The 20851-nt window shown below is 34.7% G+C and overlaps 1 protein-coding gene across 1 annotated transcript in view; it reads left to right on the top strand.

Moving 5' to 3' along the window:
* Nucleotides 1-20851, top strand: part of ENPEP (glutamyl aminopeptidase) — a 104253-nt gene that overhangs the window by 42926 nt on the left and 40476 nt on the right. The window contains exons 5-10 of the mRNA XM_031941818.1: nt 2823-2977; nt 4057-4170; nt 9607-9741; nt 11341-11406; nt 20140-20205; nt 20325-20476. Coding sequence (XP_031797678.1) covers nt 2823-2977; nt 4057-4170; nt 9607-9741; nt 11341-11406; nt 20140-20205; nt 20325-20476 — 688 coding nt within the window. The remainder of the gene's footprint in view (nt 1-2822; nt 2978-4056; nt 4171-9606; nt 9742-11340; nt 11407-20139; nt 20206-20324; nt 20477-20851) is intronic.

Raw genomic sequence — 20851 nt, 5'->3', positions numbered from 1 at the left:
CAATAGAGTTGAAATTAGATAAAGGGAGGAAATAAGCATTTGTTAAGTGCTTTCTAAATGGCAAGCAGGGAGTTATATTGTGCACTGGGCAGAATTATGGGCCTGCAGTCAGGGAAGACCTGAGACCCTAGACAAGTCGCATAAGCCTGCTGCCCTTTCTTTATTTGTAAAATGAACTGGTAAAGGAAATGGCAAACTACTCCAGTATTTTTGCAAAGAAAACCCTAACATGGGTCATAAAGAGTTAGACATAATTGAAAATGGCTAAATTACACATACCAGTCCTATGCATTTGCCCTTATTTCATTTATTTATTCATATAGCTTTTTATTTACAAGATATATGCATGGGTAATTTTTTTCAGCATTGACAATTGCCAAACCTTTTGTTCCAATTTTTCCCCTCCTTCCCCTCACTCTCTTCCCCAGATGGCATAGACCAATATATGTTAAATATGTTAATGTATATGTTAAATACAATATATGTGCACATGTCCATACAGTTATTTGCTGCACAAGAAGAATCGGACTTTGAAATAATGTACAATTAACATGTGAAGGAAATCAAAAATGCAAGTGGACAAAAACAGAGGGATTGGAAATGCTATGTAGTGGTTCATACTCATTTCCCAGAGTTTTTTCACTAGGTATAGCTGGTTCTATTCATTATTGAACAAATGAAACTGATTTGGTTCATCATATTGGTGAAGAGAGCTACGTCCATCAGAATTGATCATCCATCACTGATGGATCAAAGGGTATGCACAGTTTGATAGCTTTTTGACTATGCATTTGTTCTTTGACTATGCATTCATTCCAAAAGACTCGATGTTGCTTTAAAACTGTTGCAATGGGAGGAGGAGTTTCCTCATGTTGGAATTCTTTCTTCCAATTAAATTACTGACCTAGGCCCTATCATTTTTGGTAACCCACATATTTGTCACTAATTGTAAATATAAGATAACAAGAAAAAGAAACTTCTTGCAATCTGGAACATTTATAGGAGACAATTGACTTTATTTTTACATTCCCCCTCCACTCTAATTCTTTATTTTAACCAAAAGAAAAATTAGGCTATGACTCATGAATGAAAACACATTAGATTCCATGCATCTTCTTTAAATTTCTAAGTTTACTGATTACTAAGTACAAATAAATGAGTTCATTAAATGGGAAAACTATGCTAGATCAGCTAATCTGTCTCTCAGCACTTTCATTCATAGTAGAGGTAGGGATAAAAGTCAGTATCAGAGATGAGTCTGACCACTGAATCACACTGTCTCCCATCAACAGATTTAATCAACAAGGGTTTAATATAGAGAAAAAAAGTGAAATTAGAATTATAGAAGATTAGAGCTAACACTTACCTGAGTGCTCGTTTGACCTGACTTTTCATTTTTTAATGATATTAGTAGTCCATTGAGAGGAAGTGGTCTATCCTGAATAGAAGGTTCCTTCTATATTCCTCCTTTATGACAGAGGTGTGATATTGGGCAAGTCAGTGTATAAATGTAAATTAAAAATGAGTTAGTTGATCAGGGAAATTGTTTCCACACCATTCCACCACACTGATAAATTCATAGATCAAGAACAAGAGAAACAAATGCCAGAATATCAAGAGGAATGATAAGGCCTTAGGAAAATAGGAAACCAAGATGCCAAAGAAATCTAAAGACTGAGAAAAGATGATTCTCAAGGAACAATAATTTTTATCTGTTAGGGCTTTCTCTTGGGAAAACTATTCTCCTGGCCTTGACAACTTATGCAAAGACTACAACATATAATGTAAATGAAGATCATATTTTGAAAAGTCACTCAAAATGAAGGGCAATACTTTTGGTGAGCCTGTAGAGTAGTCCAAATGATCTGGAGAACAACATGTTGGCATATCCTTTGGCCCGGCAATACTTCTATTAGATCTCTATTAGGAGATTTAAAAAAAGGAAAAAGGAATCACATCAAATATTTATAGCAGCTCTTTTTGTGATGGCAAAGAATTGGAAACTGAGAGAATACCCATCAATTGAGGATCGGCTGAACAAGTTATGGTATAAGAATGTGATATTGTGCTGTAAGCAATGATAAAGGAAGTGATTTTAGAAAAATCTGGGAAGTGAGCAGATCCAAAGTGAAGTGAGCATTACCAGAAGAACAATTTACAAAGTAACAGCAATATTGTAAAATATAATCAACTGTGAAAGACTTGTTAATACAATTTTAATCCTGGTTAATAAAATTATCCACCACAACACAAAGGACTTGTGCTATGAAGTCCTCCAAAGAGAGAACTGATTGTTTCAGAATGAAGAATGAAGTGTATTATTTTTCTTTTCTTTCTTTTCCTGGTTTAATTTTTTTGGGGCTATGGTTAATACAGAAATATGTTTTACATAATTTCATTTGTATAATTGGTATCATGTTTCTTGCCTTCTCAGTGGGTGAGAGAAGGGTGCAGAGAAGGAGAGAACTGGAACTGAAAATTTAAAAAGGATTTAAAATGTAGGGCAGAAAAAAAAACAAAATAAAGCCATTTTATTTTTGAGATTTTTAACTGCCCAAGTACCTATGACATTCCTGTCAAAGTACACTAATATCTTTGCAAGCAATGAGAAAAGTCCTATGGAAATTTTGAATGTAAAGAAATTGAAATGATTGTTATTTAAAAATTAGTGATAGATGGATTTTTGTCCCCCAACTTTAGGATAATAATTTTATTTCTAAAATCAGTTAGAGAAAAAATATTTTGTCCAGACAAAGGGCACATACTTCTCACATAAAAAATAGCTAAAAAACTATGTTCTCTTTTTTTTTTCCACACTTTAGATAAAATAGCCATTCCAGATTTTGGCACTGGTGCTATGGAGAATTGGGGTCTTATTACATACAGAGAAACCAATTTACTTTATGATCCTCGGGAATCAGCCTCTTCAAATAAACAGAGAGTGGCTACTGTTGTGGCTCATGAACTTGTTCACCAGGTAATGATACCTCCAAATTGTAGTCAGGGCAGTAGGGAAATAGAAATGGTTCAAAATCTCAGGAACTAGCAGAATAAATAAAAAAATAACAAAACAACAAATCTTTTTATGTGTGTGCTCTATTAAAAATCTCAGTGATAATGAAGATTATTTTTTTAAACCAAATCTGTGATTTCATGAGTACAAAGTAAAGTTCTCCTTCTACTAATCAAGACCAGCATAATCTTTGCAATTTATAATCTCAGCAAATTGTCTGAGAATAAATGATTTGACCAATGCAGGGGTCCTCAAACTTTTTAAATAGGGGGTCAGTTCACTGTCCTTCAGACTGTTGGAGGGCCGGACTATAGTAAAAACAAAAATTTTGTTTTGTGGGCCTTTAAATAAAGAAACTTCATAGGCCTGGGTGAGGGGGATAAATGTCCTCAGCTGCCACATCTGGCCCATGGGCCGTAGTTTGAGGACCCCTGGTAGAGTCAGAGTACTAGAAGATAACTGAGACCAAACTTGAATTACAAAAATTTAGTGAGTAAAGTTCAGAACGTGAATCCAGGACTTGAAGATCTGCTTTCAAATCCTACCTCAAACACTTAGTGTGTTTGTGACAGTGGACAAATTCCTAAACTTCTCTTAACCCGAGTTTCCTTATCTGTAAAATGGTGATAATAATAACTATTGAATCACAGGATTGTTGGGAAGATCAAATGAGAAACATATGCAAAGTATTTTGTAATAATTAAAGTGCCACAATTGCTATTATTACTATTATTGTGAGAAATTTGCTTTTTACCTAGATTTTCAAGGATATTTTCTTACAGTTTTATAATCTCTACATATTGCATGAATAAAGGTTTTTAAAAGACATCTTTAAACCAATTACAAAATTAAAACAAAAACAAAATATTCAGGAAATATTAATAGTTAAAATATTGTCACCTCATTGGGGTTTGGGATGGTAAAATATCTTATCTGATATCAATGACTGAACTTAGATAAAAACATTATGAAAGTTTGCTGACCTCTAGTATGTTTTTTTTTATCAGTATCTTGACTTTTTCTCATGTATTCTATCATTTCAGTGGTTTGGCAACACTGTGACCATGGATTGGTGGGAAGACTTGTGGCTAAATGAAGGATTTGCTTCTTTCTTTGAATTCTTGGGAGTAGATTATGCAGAAAAAGATTGGAAAATGGTAAGTATGTTTCTGTGTTAGAACCTATCCTGGAGGTTGGGAAGTGAAATAATCCCAATTCTGAAAAGTCATTTAAAGTTCACATTTCAAGTTTATAAAGCACTTTTTCAATTTAATTTAATTCACATCCACATTCATATATATATATGGTGCCTTTGGGCATACCAACTCATCAGAGCATGAGTTCAGAGGAGGACTTATCACAGCAAATCTGGAAATCTTCATGGGAGAATAGAGACTTTGGGTAGAGGACTAAGCCACCATACAAACAATTTACCTAGAATCCTAAATTTTAGGGTCTCCCTTGACTTTTTAAAAAAAAATATGTGCAATCCTTTTAAACATATTTCTATATTTGTCAAGAAATTTGTTCAAGAAAAACCAAACCAAAAGCCGGGGGGGGGGGGGGGGAATCATGATAAAGAAAACAAACAAGGAAAAAGTGGGGAAAATTGATTCACATTCAGTCTTCATAGTTCTCTCCCTGAATACAATTGACATTTTCAATCCCAAGTCTATTAGAATTGCCTTGAATCACCTCATTTTTGAAAAGAACCAAATCCATTACAGCTGTTCATCACATAATCTTGTTGTTACTGTGTACAGTGTTCTCCTGGTTCTGCTCACTTCATTCAGTATCAGTATATGCAAGTCTTTCCAATCTTTTCTGAAATCAGCCTGCTCATCATTTCTTATAAAACAATATTCCATTACATTCATATACTATAACTTATTCAGCCATTCCCCAACTGATGGGCATCCACTCAGTTTCTAGTTCCTTATCATTACAAAAAAAGCTGCCACTAACATTTTTGTACGTATAGGTCTTTTTCCTTTTTTTATGATCTCTTTGGGACATAGACCTAGTAATGAGATGACTGGATCAAATGGTATGCACAGTTTGATAGCCCTTTGGGCATAGTTCCAAATTGCTCTTTAGAATGATTGGATCATTTCACAACTCCACCAACACATCAGTATTCCAGTTTTCCCATATCCCTTCCTACATTTATCATTATCTTTTCCTGTTATCTTAACCAATCTTAGAGGTGTGAGATGGTTTCTCAGTTGTCTTAATTTGTATTTCTTTCATCAGTAGTGATTTAAAACATTTTTTCATATGACTAGAAATTTCTTTATCTGAAAATTGCCTGTTCATATCCTTTGACCATTTAGCAATTGAAGAATGACTTGTATTCTTATAAATTTAAATCAGTTTTCTATGTATTTTAAAAAATGAGGCCTTTTTCAGAAACATTTTTCCCCCTAGCTTTCTGCTTCCCTTCTAATATCGGCTGCATTGGTTTTGTTTATGCAAAACCTTTTAAATGTAATGTGACTAAAATTATCCATTTTGTATTTCATAATGTTCTTTATCTCTTCTTTGTCTGCCTTGACTTTGATATTTGAAGGGTCTTGTAGGAAATAAAAGCTAGAACCATGAAAGAGAGAAAAAGTCCATGGAGAAATGTTAAGACTGAGTTAGCACTCTGGATTCCTTAGAATCAGCAGGAGTCAGGATAAAGCAAAAGTCCTTGGTCTTTATTCTTGGTCTTTAGGGGTAGAAGTGAATTGAATGGACGCAGGATCTCCAGAACCTCTTTTCTTTGCCTCCTGCCCCAAAGACTGTCTAGCTAGTCTTACTCCACCCCCTCGTCCCTCCTACAATTCTCTGTATACACCGATTATTGGGCCAGCATAGAATAAATGGGAAGGGCCATTTCCCAAGCATATGCTAATAGAGTATTGTCCAATTGGAAGTTAGCCTTAAGTGCTCTGTTGTCCAGCCTCAGTGCAACAACTCAAGAGTTTCAGCCCTTTACAGAGAAAATCCCTGTTCCTTACCCAAAGCAAGTTATATTGATCAAGAACATACTGTCTGCCAGGCACTGTGTTATCCAATAGGGATTTGTTTTATTTTTGAGTTGTTTAGTCATGTCTGGCTTTCTTGACCACATTCAGGGTTATCTTGGCAAAATTACTAGAATGGTTTGCATTCCCTTCACCAATCACTTAACAGATGGTGAAACTGAAGGGTTGAGTGACTTGCCCAGGATCACACACTTAATAAGTGTCAAAGATGAGATTTGAACTCAGATTCTCTTGATTCCAGGACTGATGCTCACCTAGCTGCCCTTTGCCTCTAGGCATACAAATGCAAAAATGAAATAGTCCCTAATATTTAAGGAACTTAGAGCATGTTTAATTTAGCCATTCATTTAGGAATTTATCCATTCCTTTATCCATTTATCTGTTGTCTCCTATGTGCAAAGAAATACACTAGGAATTGGGATGTAAAGTGATAGAAGACTAAAGACCTTTATTCTCAAAGTTGTACACGAGGACTATTGGTTAGCTGGTAGTATGGGCACTACATTATTTATTTGAGTTAGACTGGAAGTAAGAAGACCATTTATGTTCTCCCACAAGCCTTCAGTTAACTTTGTTGCTAACAACTTGAAAGCTGGGGAAATCAGAGGATGAGTTTAGAGGAAGACTTTTCAGAGGAAATCTGGAGAAGAATAAGCACACTATTGTTTCTGTTTTACAGCTGAGGAAATTGAGATTTAGTGATGTGAACTGACTTATGTATAATCAGAGTCAATACAGATTGGAACCCAGGTCTCTTGGCTCCAATATTCTGCCCCAATATACTCCAGTCCATTACCTCTTAGTCAGTGATTAGGCAATATAGAAAATGTCTTGTGTTTGAGAGAAGGAAAAAAGTAAAAAGAGTATGTAAGGAGAGGTAGGGAAAATGAGAGTAGCCCATATTCTGCTTTAGTCCTGAATGTTCCTCATATATCTGTATAGATGTATCTATATCAATGTATCTATGTATTTATCTATGTGTCTATCTATTTATCTGATTCAAAGCAGCTTGGAGACTGTGCTAACTTTGTATTCCAGAAAAGGAGTCTAAAACAGGAAATCAGGAATTAGCTATCAAGGGTAATTTCGTGGATGATCCTATCATCAATTTACATTTGATATAGTATTTGACATTTTTTTCCTTAGAGTTGGGAGTCAGAAAGGTAGTATATGAGAAGCAGGGGATGTTCTGCTTAGGTTTGTGACCTTGAATAAATCCCTTTCTTTCCTGAGCCTAAATTTTCTCAATAGTAAAATGACAGGGTTGGACTTGATTTATGTGGCTCTTAAACCTCTAAAGTCAAGGATTCTCCATATTTATCACTAGAATCAATGAAAATACAACAATATTTTGAAGTTTCAACAATAGCAGCAGCAGCAGCAACAACAAGAACAACAACAACTGTTGAACAATGTTCCTATTTATATGTAATATGAGCAGTGGGGTAAAGATAAAGAGATGGGGATCATAGAGAATTTCAGTAGTTTGTGTAGCTAACTTTGTGAACTATTGCCCTCTAATGGACAAAACCAAAAGATGAATTAGACTGAGAAATTTCCCATCGTTGTTTAGAGTTTTTATAATATATTTTTCATAAGAGCTGAAGAGAAGGATTTTTTGGGGAAAATGTACAAGTGTTGGTAAAAACAAAATCCTTTACCATATATTGATCCAAATTCAAATATTTCCAGTAAAACAGACAATGGAGAAACTGTATGTGAAAAATTACTTTTCAAGATCAAATCATTTTGCCTCTTATTCCTTTGCTGGCTAATAATAGGGTTAAAAAGCATTATTCTCTAAGATAAATAAATATCCCACTTATTTCAAAAGTAACCCACTTTAACCAACCAAGACATAATGAACATTAGCACTATTTCTACATGTTAGGGATGGGATAGGTAGAATGAGGAAGTCAATTTATATTTCTCCTTATGTATAACATTTATAGTTTTTTTGAATTGTTCTTTTTAAAGTTATGAACACAACAGTCATCAGCAAACATAAATATTCCAACATACAAAGAAAAAGAGGATTGTCTATAAAATTGAACTTTTTTTTTGTTTTTATAAAAGGCATATTAAATTTAACAAGGTAGTGACAAAATCTTCCTCTTTGTGTTTCCTTTTTAACTTCCCTTTTCAGCTTATTTTAAAAAAGTTTTATTGATGTCCTTTTCTTCCTTTTTTCTTTTGTTTGGTATCTTTATCATTTCCCACTTATTCCCATCCTTGGCCTTATCAGAAAATAAATGATTTGTTTTTGCATCTTTGAATTATCACCTCTCTTCCAAGAAGCAGGCATTCATCATCATCAGTCTACTGAAATCATGATAGAACTCGATATATTTGCTGTTGGTAGATACTTGTGTCTCCTAAACTAGTTATATGAGGAAAAGCAGGAGATACAAAGACCTAAGAAGGAAGGATTAATTGATTTATATGTACTTTTTTTGGGGGGGGTTGAAACAATTGAGGTTAAGTGACTTGCCCAGATTACACAGTTAAGAAGTCTGATCCTGGATTTGAACTCAGTTCTACCTGACTTCAGGTTCAGAATAGATGCTCTATCCACTGTGCTATTTAGTTGCCTGGGATTAATTAGTTAATGTATGAAAGGCCACTGCAAATTTTTCCATCTACATGGAATTTATTTATGGTCCTAAATTATACTCCTTCCCCCCAAAAAAGGAAAGCTACTTGGAAGGATAAAAAAAAGTGATTTTTGTTTGTATTATTAAATTACATAATTTAGATGTATATTATGAGTATGTACATCATAGTTCTAGTTTGTAGATGTAAATCATAAGGTATGAAATAGTTAAAACGACCCCCCAAATTTTCTGTACCATGAAGTCAGTCGCCTTCCTTTATACTTTTTTATAAGCTATCTTGATCACTTGGAATGCTCTCTATCTCCTACAACCCTAGCTCCTTGAACCTCAAGGTTTCACTCAGGACTTACTACTTTCTTGATCTTTCCTGATTCTCCTAGATGTTTATACTCTTTGCCTCTCCAAATGAAATTATCTTTCTCTGTTTAATGGTGTATTTTCATCTAGTAGTTCCTTAGTAGGCTCACAAGGTTGCAGATTTAAAACTGGTCCATTTTACAGATGAGAAAACTGAGGTACAGGGAAGTTAAGAGATTTGTAGGTAAGAAGAGGCAGTTGCAGGACCTAAGCCTCAGTAGCTGACCCTTACTTAATTGACCTTTCCATTGTTGGAGAATTATTTCATATCCTTCTTTTGTATCTCTTGTGTCTAGAATAGTGTCTTGGATATCTCAAGTACAGGAGGAAATCTATTTTTCCTCTAATTAGTCACTTCTTGTTTCAGGAACTGATCTCCACCAATACAGATTCTACATAATTGGGCTCTGACTTAGTAGGGAAGTCCTAAAGAATTGTCTGAAGACATATGTGCCTTAAATACACGGTTATCCAGTTTGACTCCAAGCCAATCTGGCCTCCATCCTACTAGGACCTTGTTTAATAAATGTTTGGTGAATTAGACTATTGTAAAAACAATTGTATTACATATATGCTTTATTCTATTTTGCAGCGTGACCAGATGTTACTTGAAGATGTTTTGCCCGTGCAGGAAGAGGACTCCTTGATATCTTCTCATCCAATTGTTGTAAATGTGACAACTCCTGCTGAAATAACCTCTGTATTTGATGGAATATCCTATAGTAAGGTACAAGAAACATTGGTTGGCTTTGAAATATTTTGTTTTTGGTTACTTGACACTCTCTGATTAGTAGTCTTCAGCTAAACTGTACAGTAAAAACTGTACAGCTCAATAGTACAAATTCATCTCATTGAACTTACAACCAAAGTTATTGAAAATTTTTTTTCTTCCTCTAAACAGAATTTTATTTTTTCAATTACATGTAAAAATAGGTTTCAACATTCACCTTTCCAAAATTTTTTCCCTCTATCTCCTTACTCTTCCCCAACAGTGCAACAATCTATTATACATATATAATCATATTAATCGTATTTACACATTAGTTATTTTGTGAAAGAAGAATCAGAAGAAAAAGGAAATAATTTTTTTTTGTTTCCATTTTTCCTGATATGTGATTATTTGGGTTTTATGGGTTTAAAAGTATTTTTTTCTGGTTTGTTTAAAGGTAGAAAAGAATGGCCTTTTCTGTCATATAGATAATAGGTTCTGCAATGGGGTGGATCTTATCCTTAGTAATCATCAAAGCATGCTTCAAATTGACTTTTAAATCTTTTTTCATCTAAAAAGAATATATGCAGAATTGCTAGGGAAACTATAAGGGATCCGCCACCTATCATTCCTGCATGTATTACAAAGATGGGAGTATTCTCCATCTGTTTTAAGTCCTTGTGGAAAATGCTTAATAATTCAAAGCTCCATTTGTTCTTTACTATTTGAGCACTATCAGCAAGAGAAATGATTAGGAATTTCATTCCCTTCCATCTTGACCACTAGCTGATTCAATTATTACAGTGACAGATTACTGACTCTTTCAAAAAATTACAGCTAACAGAAATGTCTCCACATGGTTGAACCCAAGTAATTTTATTTAAGCCTAAAATATAATTTTAGTGTAAAGGAAAAACTTTCCTCATGCAACAGAATTAGAAATATGCAGGATCATTCTTATCTAACTTTTCTTTTGAAATGCAAGATGGCTCTCTGTATAGCTGATATTCCCTCAGCTTTCATCTAGTGAAAACATCTCCATATTTTTAAGGTTCTCTTTTGCTATCAAACCTTTTCTACTCCTGGACTTTTGTTTCTGGCATATATAATAACCTAGAAAAGAAAGGCTGATCCATGCTTATGAATCTCTCTCACACACACACACACACACACACACACACACACACACACCCTAACCATTTCTTTTTCATTGGGAGGGCACCATCTTCTGGTTTATTGAAAGAAATGCAATGGTTTTCTATGTAAAATCCCCAAGTTTAAAAAAAAAAAAGAGCTTGAACAATTTCTTTATGGTATTGACCAAACTTTCTTTTGTTTGTTCTAGAAATTTGAATATAGTAGTTTTAATTAATTAATTCACAATTGTGTTCAATGATTAATGAAAGAATAAGAGTATTTTGGAAGCTGTTAATTGGCAAACTTTACTTCCTAACATTTGGAACAACAAATGTTCCTTAAAAGAAACTAAATCTCTTAAGTTTTCATCACAGCAAAATGTCTTTTATTCTTTGTTCTTATATGACAGACTAATAAATAAATTGTAGTCATTCTTTCAAAAAGTAACTTTTTTCTCTTTTTTTTTTTTTTTTCCTTCAGGGAGCCTCCATTCTTAGAATGCTTGAAGACTGGATAACTCCAAAGAACTTTCAACTTGGATGTCAAGTATGATTTGTTATTTCTGATACTATAAGCAGTGATGTGAGACTGGAGGATACTTAATGGAACAGAAAGAGAAGCTCTGTCTAATAATGCATGAATTTTTTTCTCTTACATTTCTGACATGAGGTCATTAAATCTCTGTCTACCTGTACATCTAGTGGCCAGTAGCATAGCATTTTCAGGAAGTCACACATTTTCAAACAGCTCTCATTGTTAGGCATGTATAACTGAGTATAACTCTTGTCTCCCTATTACTTATACCTACTAGAGGTAGCTCTCCTCTCTGGAATCAAACATAATAATTTGAACACTTTCCCAAATATTCTTATAGGTCTGACCATGTTTCTGCCTCATTCATAAATCTGTAGCTTCCTATTTTCTTGAGGACAGGCTTTCTTAACTTGGGGTGTATGATTGTTTTTTTTTTCTTTTATTAAAGGAAATGGTTTGATAATTGCATATCAATACAATTTTTGCAATCCTATATATTTTATGTATTTAAAAACATTATTTGGAGAAAGGGTCCATAACATTCACCAGAATGCCAAAATATCCATGATACAAAAATGGTTCTGCCTACAATAAAATATGGACTCCTCAATGGGACATTTAAATTCTTCCACAATTTGATTTAGCCTTCATTTTACAAAGTATATGTTCTAGCCAGACCCTATTATTTAGACTATCCTACAGAACTTCATTTCCTTCCTGCATTCATTCCCAAAAGCTGTTCCCCCAAATCTAGGATGTACTCCATCTTCATCTCAGTATGACAAAATCCTTCTCTGTTGCCTCATGAAGTCTTCTCAGATTCTGAAAATGATCTCTGTTTCTTTGAGTTTTCCTAAAGTTCTTATTTATGCATATACCAATTCAACATAATTCAACAAACATTTATTTATAGTTGTTTAGCAACTTTTGATTCTGTCCAACTCTTTGTGACACATGGGCAGGGGTGGGAGGCAAAATGATCAGGATCTGTAATTGAATTGGTATAGATAGTTTTCTAAGTCCTAATACAGAGTGATATTCCATGGTTATGGAGTTATAGTGTGGGGACCAGAGGAATTAAATTTCTGGGACTGGACTTGAAGTTGTCCTCTAGAATGTGAGGACAGCTAAAATCCACTAACAAATACACAGGCAGTGTCTGCCCTGAGAGAGACAGAAGGTAAGGGAAAAAAACACCTGAAGAAAGAAAAACAAAGTACATAGAAAGTAAAGCAAAATAATTCCAGAAGGAAAGAACACGAATGATTAGGTCCTTGTGAAGGAGATAGTACTTCAACTAGGCTTGAAAGCAAGCTAGTAATTCTATGAGATGAGTCAGGAATGAGGGAAGTAGGGAGATGGGAATTTCAAACTTGGGAGACCTACCTGTTCAAAGATACCAGTGCATGAGATGGAGCATCAGGCACAAGAACAACTTAGTGGGACAGTTTTTTTGGAATAGACAAATGTGTGATAGAAAACCATATAAAATGAGTGGAAAGGGAGATAAGTAACTAGACTATAGAGAATTTTTAATTATATGATGATTATTTTATACTTAATCCTAGAGGCATTAAGGAGTCATGCAAGATTTTTCTTAAAATTGGGGGACTGAAATGATCATATCTACTTTTTGAGAACATCCATCCAACTACTGTGTGGCTACTAAGTTGGAAGAGAAAGAGACTGGAAACAGGGAGACCAATTAAAAGGCTATTTCAGTAATTCAGGCAAGAGCAAGGCAGGACTGAAGTAGGAGGGGGGCCGAGCCGTGGGGGTCAAGGTCAGTCCAAAATTTTTAGGGATTTCTGATCCGAGCCTGAGCTCCTTTCAGCGAGATAGACAGGTGGCTAGCCCCCTTCCAATCTCGGGACATTGGGAAACTAGATGATTGGATACATTTCATATTCTTTCCTTTTATTATCTTCCCCCAACTTTGTGATAAATTGTAATGTCCTTCAGGTAAGAGTTTTGTCATTTTTGGCTGAGTCAATTGGGATTAAGTGACTTGTTCAGGGTCACACAGCTAGGGAATATTAAGTGTCTGAGGCCAGATTTGAACTCGAGTTCTTCTGACTTCAGGGTCAGTGCTCTGTCTACTGTGCCATCTAGCTGCCTAGTTTATGTCATTTTTAATCATTGTTTTCAATGCTTTGAACATAATGTGTAAGATTGAATTTCACATGCCAGTTCTTTGAATATTCTAAGACATTAGGTCATATCTTTTCAAAGTCCTATTTAATAGAAAGATGACTTCTTTTTTCTTTCTTTTTTCCATTGGAATACAAATCCAGAAAACAAGGAGGAAGAATACTATACTAATAAGTATCAGCTTTATAGTGTCCTTTTCTACAAAGCTCTGGAGTCATAGATTTAGAGCTAAAATCAATCAGCATGCATAGTAATCAATTTATTACAATCCTAAATGTTAGAGAACCTTAGAAGTTATCTCATTTTATCCTTGAGGAAACTCAAGGGTGACTCAGAGTAAATGGTCCAAGAACACATGGTGGTAAAGTCAAGATTTAAATTCAAGCCTCCTATCATTCATCTATCTCTGTCTTGTAACTTACAGCTTCCCTTGCAAAAAGCATAATATAGTTTATAAGCACTACTATTTATTATTATTAGTGATATTCATAACTTTAAAATATTTATTATTCAAAAATTGGTTAATGAGCATAAAAATTATTAAGCACTTTATGATAAACATGATGCCAAACCTGGGGCATAAATATGAAAGTAACAGTTTCTGCCCTTAAGGATCTTGAATTCTAATAAGGCAGGATGTTTTACCCTGGATTCTTGGATAGTTTCAGATTGTTCAAGAGCACAAAAGGGGAAAAAATACATTTCATTGACCACTAACTGAAATTTAAATTTTCTTCAATTATGGATATAAGCCACAAACAATATTTTGAAAATGGGTTTTACCAGACTGCCAAAAGTTTCCGTGACGACATCCATAAATAAGGGTAAGACTCTCTCTAATAAGTGGATACAATATCTATAAGGGAATAGTGGCCAGGAAAGAGTAGTTCTAAATTTTAGTCTCAGATATATTTTTTAAAAATAGTGTAAATGAAATCATGGGGGAGTTGATTGATGTATCCATTATGGTTAAAATTGCATTATTGATTTCATCATAGGTTTTTGAGTAAGACAGAAAAAGTTGAGAGTAAACTGCCAGCAGAGCAGGAGTAGATGGAAAGAGAATGGCCCAGGTAAAATGTTAAGTATGGCTGAGGGTCATTCTTAATTCTAATTCCAAGAATTCTTTCTCTCATTATAGACTTAAGCTATTTGTGAAGTGATTAGGATATATATATATACTTAGCACAGGGGAATCGGGGAATAAATAAGGCCTGCTTCCTTTCTGAAGCAGACCTGACTGAAAACCATGAAAAGAAATTCAGCACATATAGATTCTGATAATGGGTGTCTCACTTTCTCTTGGCTTTTTAGTGCTGGCCCCAAGCCAAATCTCTTAGGGGCTTCCATTTTTAACATATCCTACAAAGTGTCTTGTACAGTGCCCCAACCTGCAGGCTGGCCCCATTCCAACTACAAATGGAATATTCCTTTTCTTTCCCTTTTCCCCTAGACTTCCCAATTGTGATACCCCAGGTATCTAAGACTGAACCCTCCTGATGGCATTTCAGCCCCCAGGGTATGAAACATGTTATAGCATTCTCCCACTCTCCCACTACATAGATGTAGGATTTTTTTTTTTTTTTTTTTTTTATGAATTTATGTCATTGACTTTTTTTTGAATATGATTCTCTAGGGTATTGCGTGCTAGCACTAGAATGTGCTTGCTAATGCTGCCAGGATTTTGATCCCTGTGTGTCTTTTTCTCTATTCTCTGAATTGCAGTTAGCCTTGGTGACATTTCTAATGTTTTCAGCAATGTCCCCTCTCCTTCTACTTTATGCTAAAATCTCTAGGTGGTTGACAAAGAAGGCTACTGAACAGTAGGAGATAGCGACAATTCTAGCTCTCAATTTTTCCCCTGACACTACATTAGTGTCAGTTCTTTAGGTCTGTGTGTAATATATGAAAACAAATTTTAGGCAATATTTAAGATGCTATTTTCCCTCAAGCTTCCCCATCATGGTAAAAATGAATCTTACCTGTAGTGAGTTAGTAAAATATCTTTGTCTATGTCATTGATTCATAGGATCTTATTGTTGGTTGGGAACTCAACTAATGCCACCCATATCTGACCATACCTGGAAGGATTCAAATGAATGATCTATCTTGTTCAGTAGCTTCTTTCATTCTTAGTCAAGTCTAGGTGGTAGGAAAAACTTCATATTAAGCCCAAATCTTCCTCTCAACAAGTTTCTAATCATTGCTTCTATTTTTTCTTACATGATGATCTTTTTTTTTTAACATAAAAATTTAATTTCTCAACAATAAGTTTGTCCCACATTCTGTTGATTAGCAATATCAGTTGTGGTGTAACCCTGGAAGACAGGATATTTGAAAGGGTTAGAAAAGATGACCTGTATAGAGTTTAAGTAGAATCTTGTTGTTTTCAGTTATTTGACCCCATTTGAAGTTTTCTTGGCAAAGATACTAGAATGGTTTGCTATTTTCTTGTCCAGCTCATTTTATGGATGAGGAAACTGAGGCAAACAGGGTTACAGGACTTGTTCAAGATTAGGTAGTTAGGAAGTTTCTAAGCCTGTTTTTAAATTCAGGTCTTCTTGACTGCAGACCCTAGTGCTCTATCCCCTGTGCCATCTAGTTAATCCCCGGGTTTTCTAGCTTTAAACTTATTGTCCTTTCAACTAACTTTTCTTTCAACTTTCTGCTTCAAATAACTGTTTACCATCCTTTGACCTACCGAAAAAAACAGGGCAGAGATTAACTAATAACAAAATTTAAAGGAACCCCCAAAAAAGCATTTGGATTATTGGGATAAATTCTCAGTGCTAGTTTTGTAGATGGTTTAGTGACTTGAGCACAGACACTTGGCATGGGATCAAATACTATTCCTGATACACCCTATGTGTCCTCCCTGACCTTCACTTTCCTCATGTATAAAATCAAAGGATGGATTGCCTTTCAATTTCTTCCAACTCTAGATTAGTGACCCCATGGTCCAATAAAAAAATCTCATGACATGAAATGGTATTGCTGGAATACCTAAAATCCTTGAGGCCCAAAAAAGTATCTTCATACACACAAGTAAATACAAGCCTTTTCTGCCATTCTGGAATGGCTTTTATTTCTCCTCCTCCTTCTCTTCTTCCTCCTCCTTCTCCTCCTCCTCCTTCTTCTTCTTCCTTCCTCCCTCCCTCCCTTCCTTCCTTCCTTCCTTCCTTCCTTCCTTCCTTCCTTCCTTCCTTCTTTTCCTCCTTCCCTCCTTCCCTCCTTCCTTCCTTCCTTTCTCCCTTCTTTCTTTCTTCTTCTTCTTCTTCCTTTTTATTGACAAAACGAATGCATGGATAATTTTTCAACATTGACCCTGGGAAAAACTTCTGTTCCAATTTTTCCCCTTCTTCCCTCCATCCTCTCTCCTAGATGGCAGATAGTCCCATAAATGCTAAATATGTTAGTGTATGTTAAATACAATATATGTATACATATTTATACAGTTTTTTTTGCTACACAAGAAAAATTGGATTTAGAAAGAAGGTAAAAATAACCTAGGAAGAAAAACAAAAATGCAAGCAAACGATAACTGAAAGAGTGTAAATGCTATGTTGTGGTCCTTATTCATTTCCCAGTGTTCTTTTGCTGGGTGTAGCTAGTTTTGTTCATTACTGATCAATTGGAACTGATTTAGATCCTCTCATTGTTGAAGAGAGCCATTTCCATCATAACTGATCCTCATACAGTATTGTTGTTGAAGTGTATAATGATCTCCTGGTTCTGCTCATTTTACTTAGTTCATGTAAGTCTCTCCAAGCCTCTCTGTATTCATCCTGCTGGTCATTTCTTATAGAACAATAATGTTCCATAACATTCACATATGACAATTTATTCAGCCATTCTCCAATTGATGGGCATCCATTCATTTTCCAGTTTCTAGCCACTACAAAAGGGGCTGCTACAAACATTTTTGCACATACAGGTCCCTTTCCCTTCTTTAATATCTCTTTGGGATATAAGCCCAGTAATAACACTGTTGGATCAAAGGGTATGCACAGTTTGACATCTTTTGAATGTAGTTCCACATTGTTCTCCAGAATGGTTAGATCTGTTCACAACTCCACCAACAATGCATCAGTGTCCCAGTTGGAATGACTATTATTTCAAAATGAACCTTACATATGTTCTAAACAACCAGAAGTTTCTCAAAGAAAATTTGTTATTCACTCATTTCAATCTTGTCCACCCCTTTATGACCCCATTTGGGATTTTCTTGCTGAAGATATTGGAGTTGTTTGTGCCTTTTACTTCTCTAGCTCATTTTACAGATGAAAGAATTGAAGTAAATATGGTTAAGTGATTTGCCCAGGGTCACATAGCTAGTAAGTTTGCTCTAAGCAAATTCACACTTTGTAATTTTGTCTTGCATGTAGATTCATGGAAGAGGAAACTTGGAGCCCTTGTAATTAGCAGCTTAAGATCAAAATCTCCCTTGCATCTCTTACTATATAGTTCAGGGCCTTTAACACTAGACTCCTCTGTGGACACAGACTCTTTGGAAATATAGGTTTTATTTCCAAATGGACTAATTGACTTCATTCTGTTCTTCCATCCATACTGTTCTATTAGCAATCCCAAAATCAGTTAGCTTACTCTTTGTCCCAAAAGGGATCCTGAAAAGGGATTCAGAAGGAATGGAAAGAACATTTTGATGAACCATGACTACTCTTGAACAACTATCTAAAAGCATGTGAGGATTAGTATTGTCACTTACAAAGGATTATATGTTACCATTAGAAGGTATGATACTTTATTTTTTCTCTTGGGTTATATATGTATATGTGTATTAGACAGAGGTTTCCATATAATATAAATGATAATCCGAATAATTCATATTTACACAGGTTTTAGGGTTACAAAACGATTTCCTTAAAATAGCCCTCTAATTTATATAGTAAAAAACAAAAATATTTTTCCTATTTTAGAGATGAGCAAAATATTTTGAGATGAGCCTCAAAAAGATCAGGCTATTTGTCAATGGTCATATAGATTCAGAAATCTTCTCCTGGTTCTGTTTACTTCAATCTAATCTAATCTTTAGTTCATACAAGTCTTCCTTAGTTTCCCTGAACTCTCTTTCATCATTTCTTTCATCACAGTAGCATTCTATCATATTCCAGTGCTGTAATTTGTTCGTTCTGTCTTCTCCAATTGATGTTCCCCCTTAGTTTTCAGTTCTTTGTGTCAATTAAAAGACCTCCTGTAAGTATTTTTATACATTTGGGTTCAAAGAGGGCAGTTCTTATTAACTCTTAAGTGCTTTATTTGTGACCAAAACAAAACTCTATAAACAGTTATTGGAACTGTTCAATTTTTAAAATTCTCTTCTCCTTTTCTTTGTGTGCCCTCTGATGGTAGTGCTTAGAAATAAACTGGCCAAAAGAATTAAGAGGGAAAGTTTATTGGAGCTCTGATAGCTTTAGATGGTACTTCCAGTCTGTATTGGGCAGATTTTACTTTTTTATTTATCAGTTCTAGGAAAGAATAGGGAGTGTGACCTGGGCAGGGGCACTTGAAACCATAGGAGATTGGGGAAAGAGTCTATCTAATGGTAAATACACTGATTATTTGCCTATCTGATTTATTTTGGCCTTAATCCAGGGATTCTTAACCTGAGGTCTGTGGACCCCTAAGGGATAGATCATAGATGAGAAAAAAAAAAAGAAACTGCATTTTAATCTCAATAGAATAAGTTTCCTTTATGTATATATTGTATGTATATCAATTTTATGAAGGGGTCCATAGATTTTAATCAGACTGCAAAAGAAGTCTACGAAACACAAAAAGCATAAGAGCTCTTATCTTCTACCTAAGAAGACGATCACATTGGGTCCTGGGCTATTTTGGATAGCACAGGAAATGCAATTAGTGATATGGATGTCTCCATGGAAACTGCTAGCTATGATAAAGGACTGGTTTTAGAGTTAGAAGAATGCCTGTAATTTCCTGTTAAGGTGATTTTCATTTTCTATAATTGACATGTTCTAGAAAAACATGTATATAAACAGAAGTTTGTAAATAGGATTATAATGTAAATGTACTGTAAGAACCTGCTATTTAAAAGAATTACAAGGCAAATCCTTTGGTAAAAGAAAAAAATATTTTTATAATTATTGTCTTCAACAATATGTCATTTTTGTAACTGCAGATTTTCAAATATTCAGTTTGGTTAGGGTCCATTACTTCTACTTTATCTGTGCAAACTACAATCCTGTTTAACCTTGCCTACTGAAATATCTTGCCTGCCCTAGTATCTCAAACTGAAACCATATGGGTTAGTAAAGGAAGAGCACTGAATGCGACTGAAATGACTTAATGACCTTGGATAGGAGAAAAATTACATCTTTAATTTTGCAGACCTCTAATTGAAATTTATCCTTTCCTTCAATTTAAAAATATATTCTGAGAATCATTAAATGCTTTTCTAAAGGGGATCATGACACAAAAATTCATAGCCACTCTAAAGGTGTGATCTGAAAACCTTTAAGGTCCTCTGCTCTAAAGCTTTGCTTCTACAGAGGATTGCCTAGAGAAGAGCAAAGTTGAATGTTTTGTTTAATAATTCTTCTCTTTTATACACAGCAATACTTGAAGAAATATAAGTTTGGAAATGCAAAAACAGATGATTTTTGGAAGGCACTGGAAGAGGTATGAAAGAGAAAGGCTTATCCAGTTGTTAATTACTTTTACTTAGCATTTCTTTGGCTCTTAATATTTGTAACAAAAAATTGAATTTTTTTGATTTAATCCCTACTTTTCATCCTTAGGCAAGTAATAAACCGGTGAAAGAAGTAATGGACACATGGACTAGGCAGATGGGTTATCCTGTTTTGAATGTAATAGATAATCATAAGCTAAAACAGAAACGTTTCCTGTTGGACCCCAAAGCAGATCCTTTGCAGCCACCTTCTACTCTTGGGTAAGCATGATCATGCAGAACTAGAGTTAATTGGGTGTTATTGAGTTGACTCAAAAAATTCATCTCTGGCTGTGCCATCCTCTGGCAGTCAGACTACAAATCAGTGGTGAGTCGATGCTTATTGTGGACCTGTGCTTTATGGGTAATGACATAAAAGTCAGGTATTATTTTTATGGAACATGTAATTTCAGAATGTGTTCATTCAATTCAATAGAATTTCAATACCTTCTGTGTACTGAGCTCTGTGCTAGGTACTATAATATTTCCTATGAGATTTATGAAAGCAACATGTGTTTACTGAAAAATATTGAATTGACAATCTTTGAGTTAGAAAACAGTTGCAAGAACTTTTCCCATTGACTTTCATAGAAGTGA

The sequence above is a fragment of the Sarcophilus harrisii genome, chromosome 6 (assembly GCF_902635505.1).
Source record: "Sarcophilus harrisii chromosome 6, mSarHar1.11, whole genome shotgun sequence".
In the NCBI taxonomy this organism is placed as follows: Eukaryota; Metazoa; Chordata; class Mammalia; order Dasyuromorphia; family Dasyuridae; genus Sarcophilus; species Sarcophilus harrisii.
This window is presented reverse-complemented; position numbering and strand designations above follow the sequence as displayed.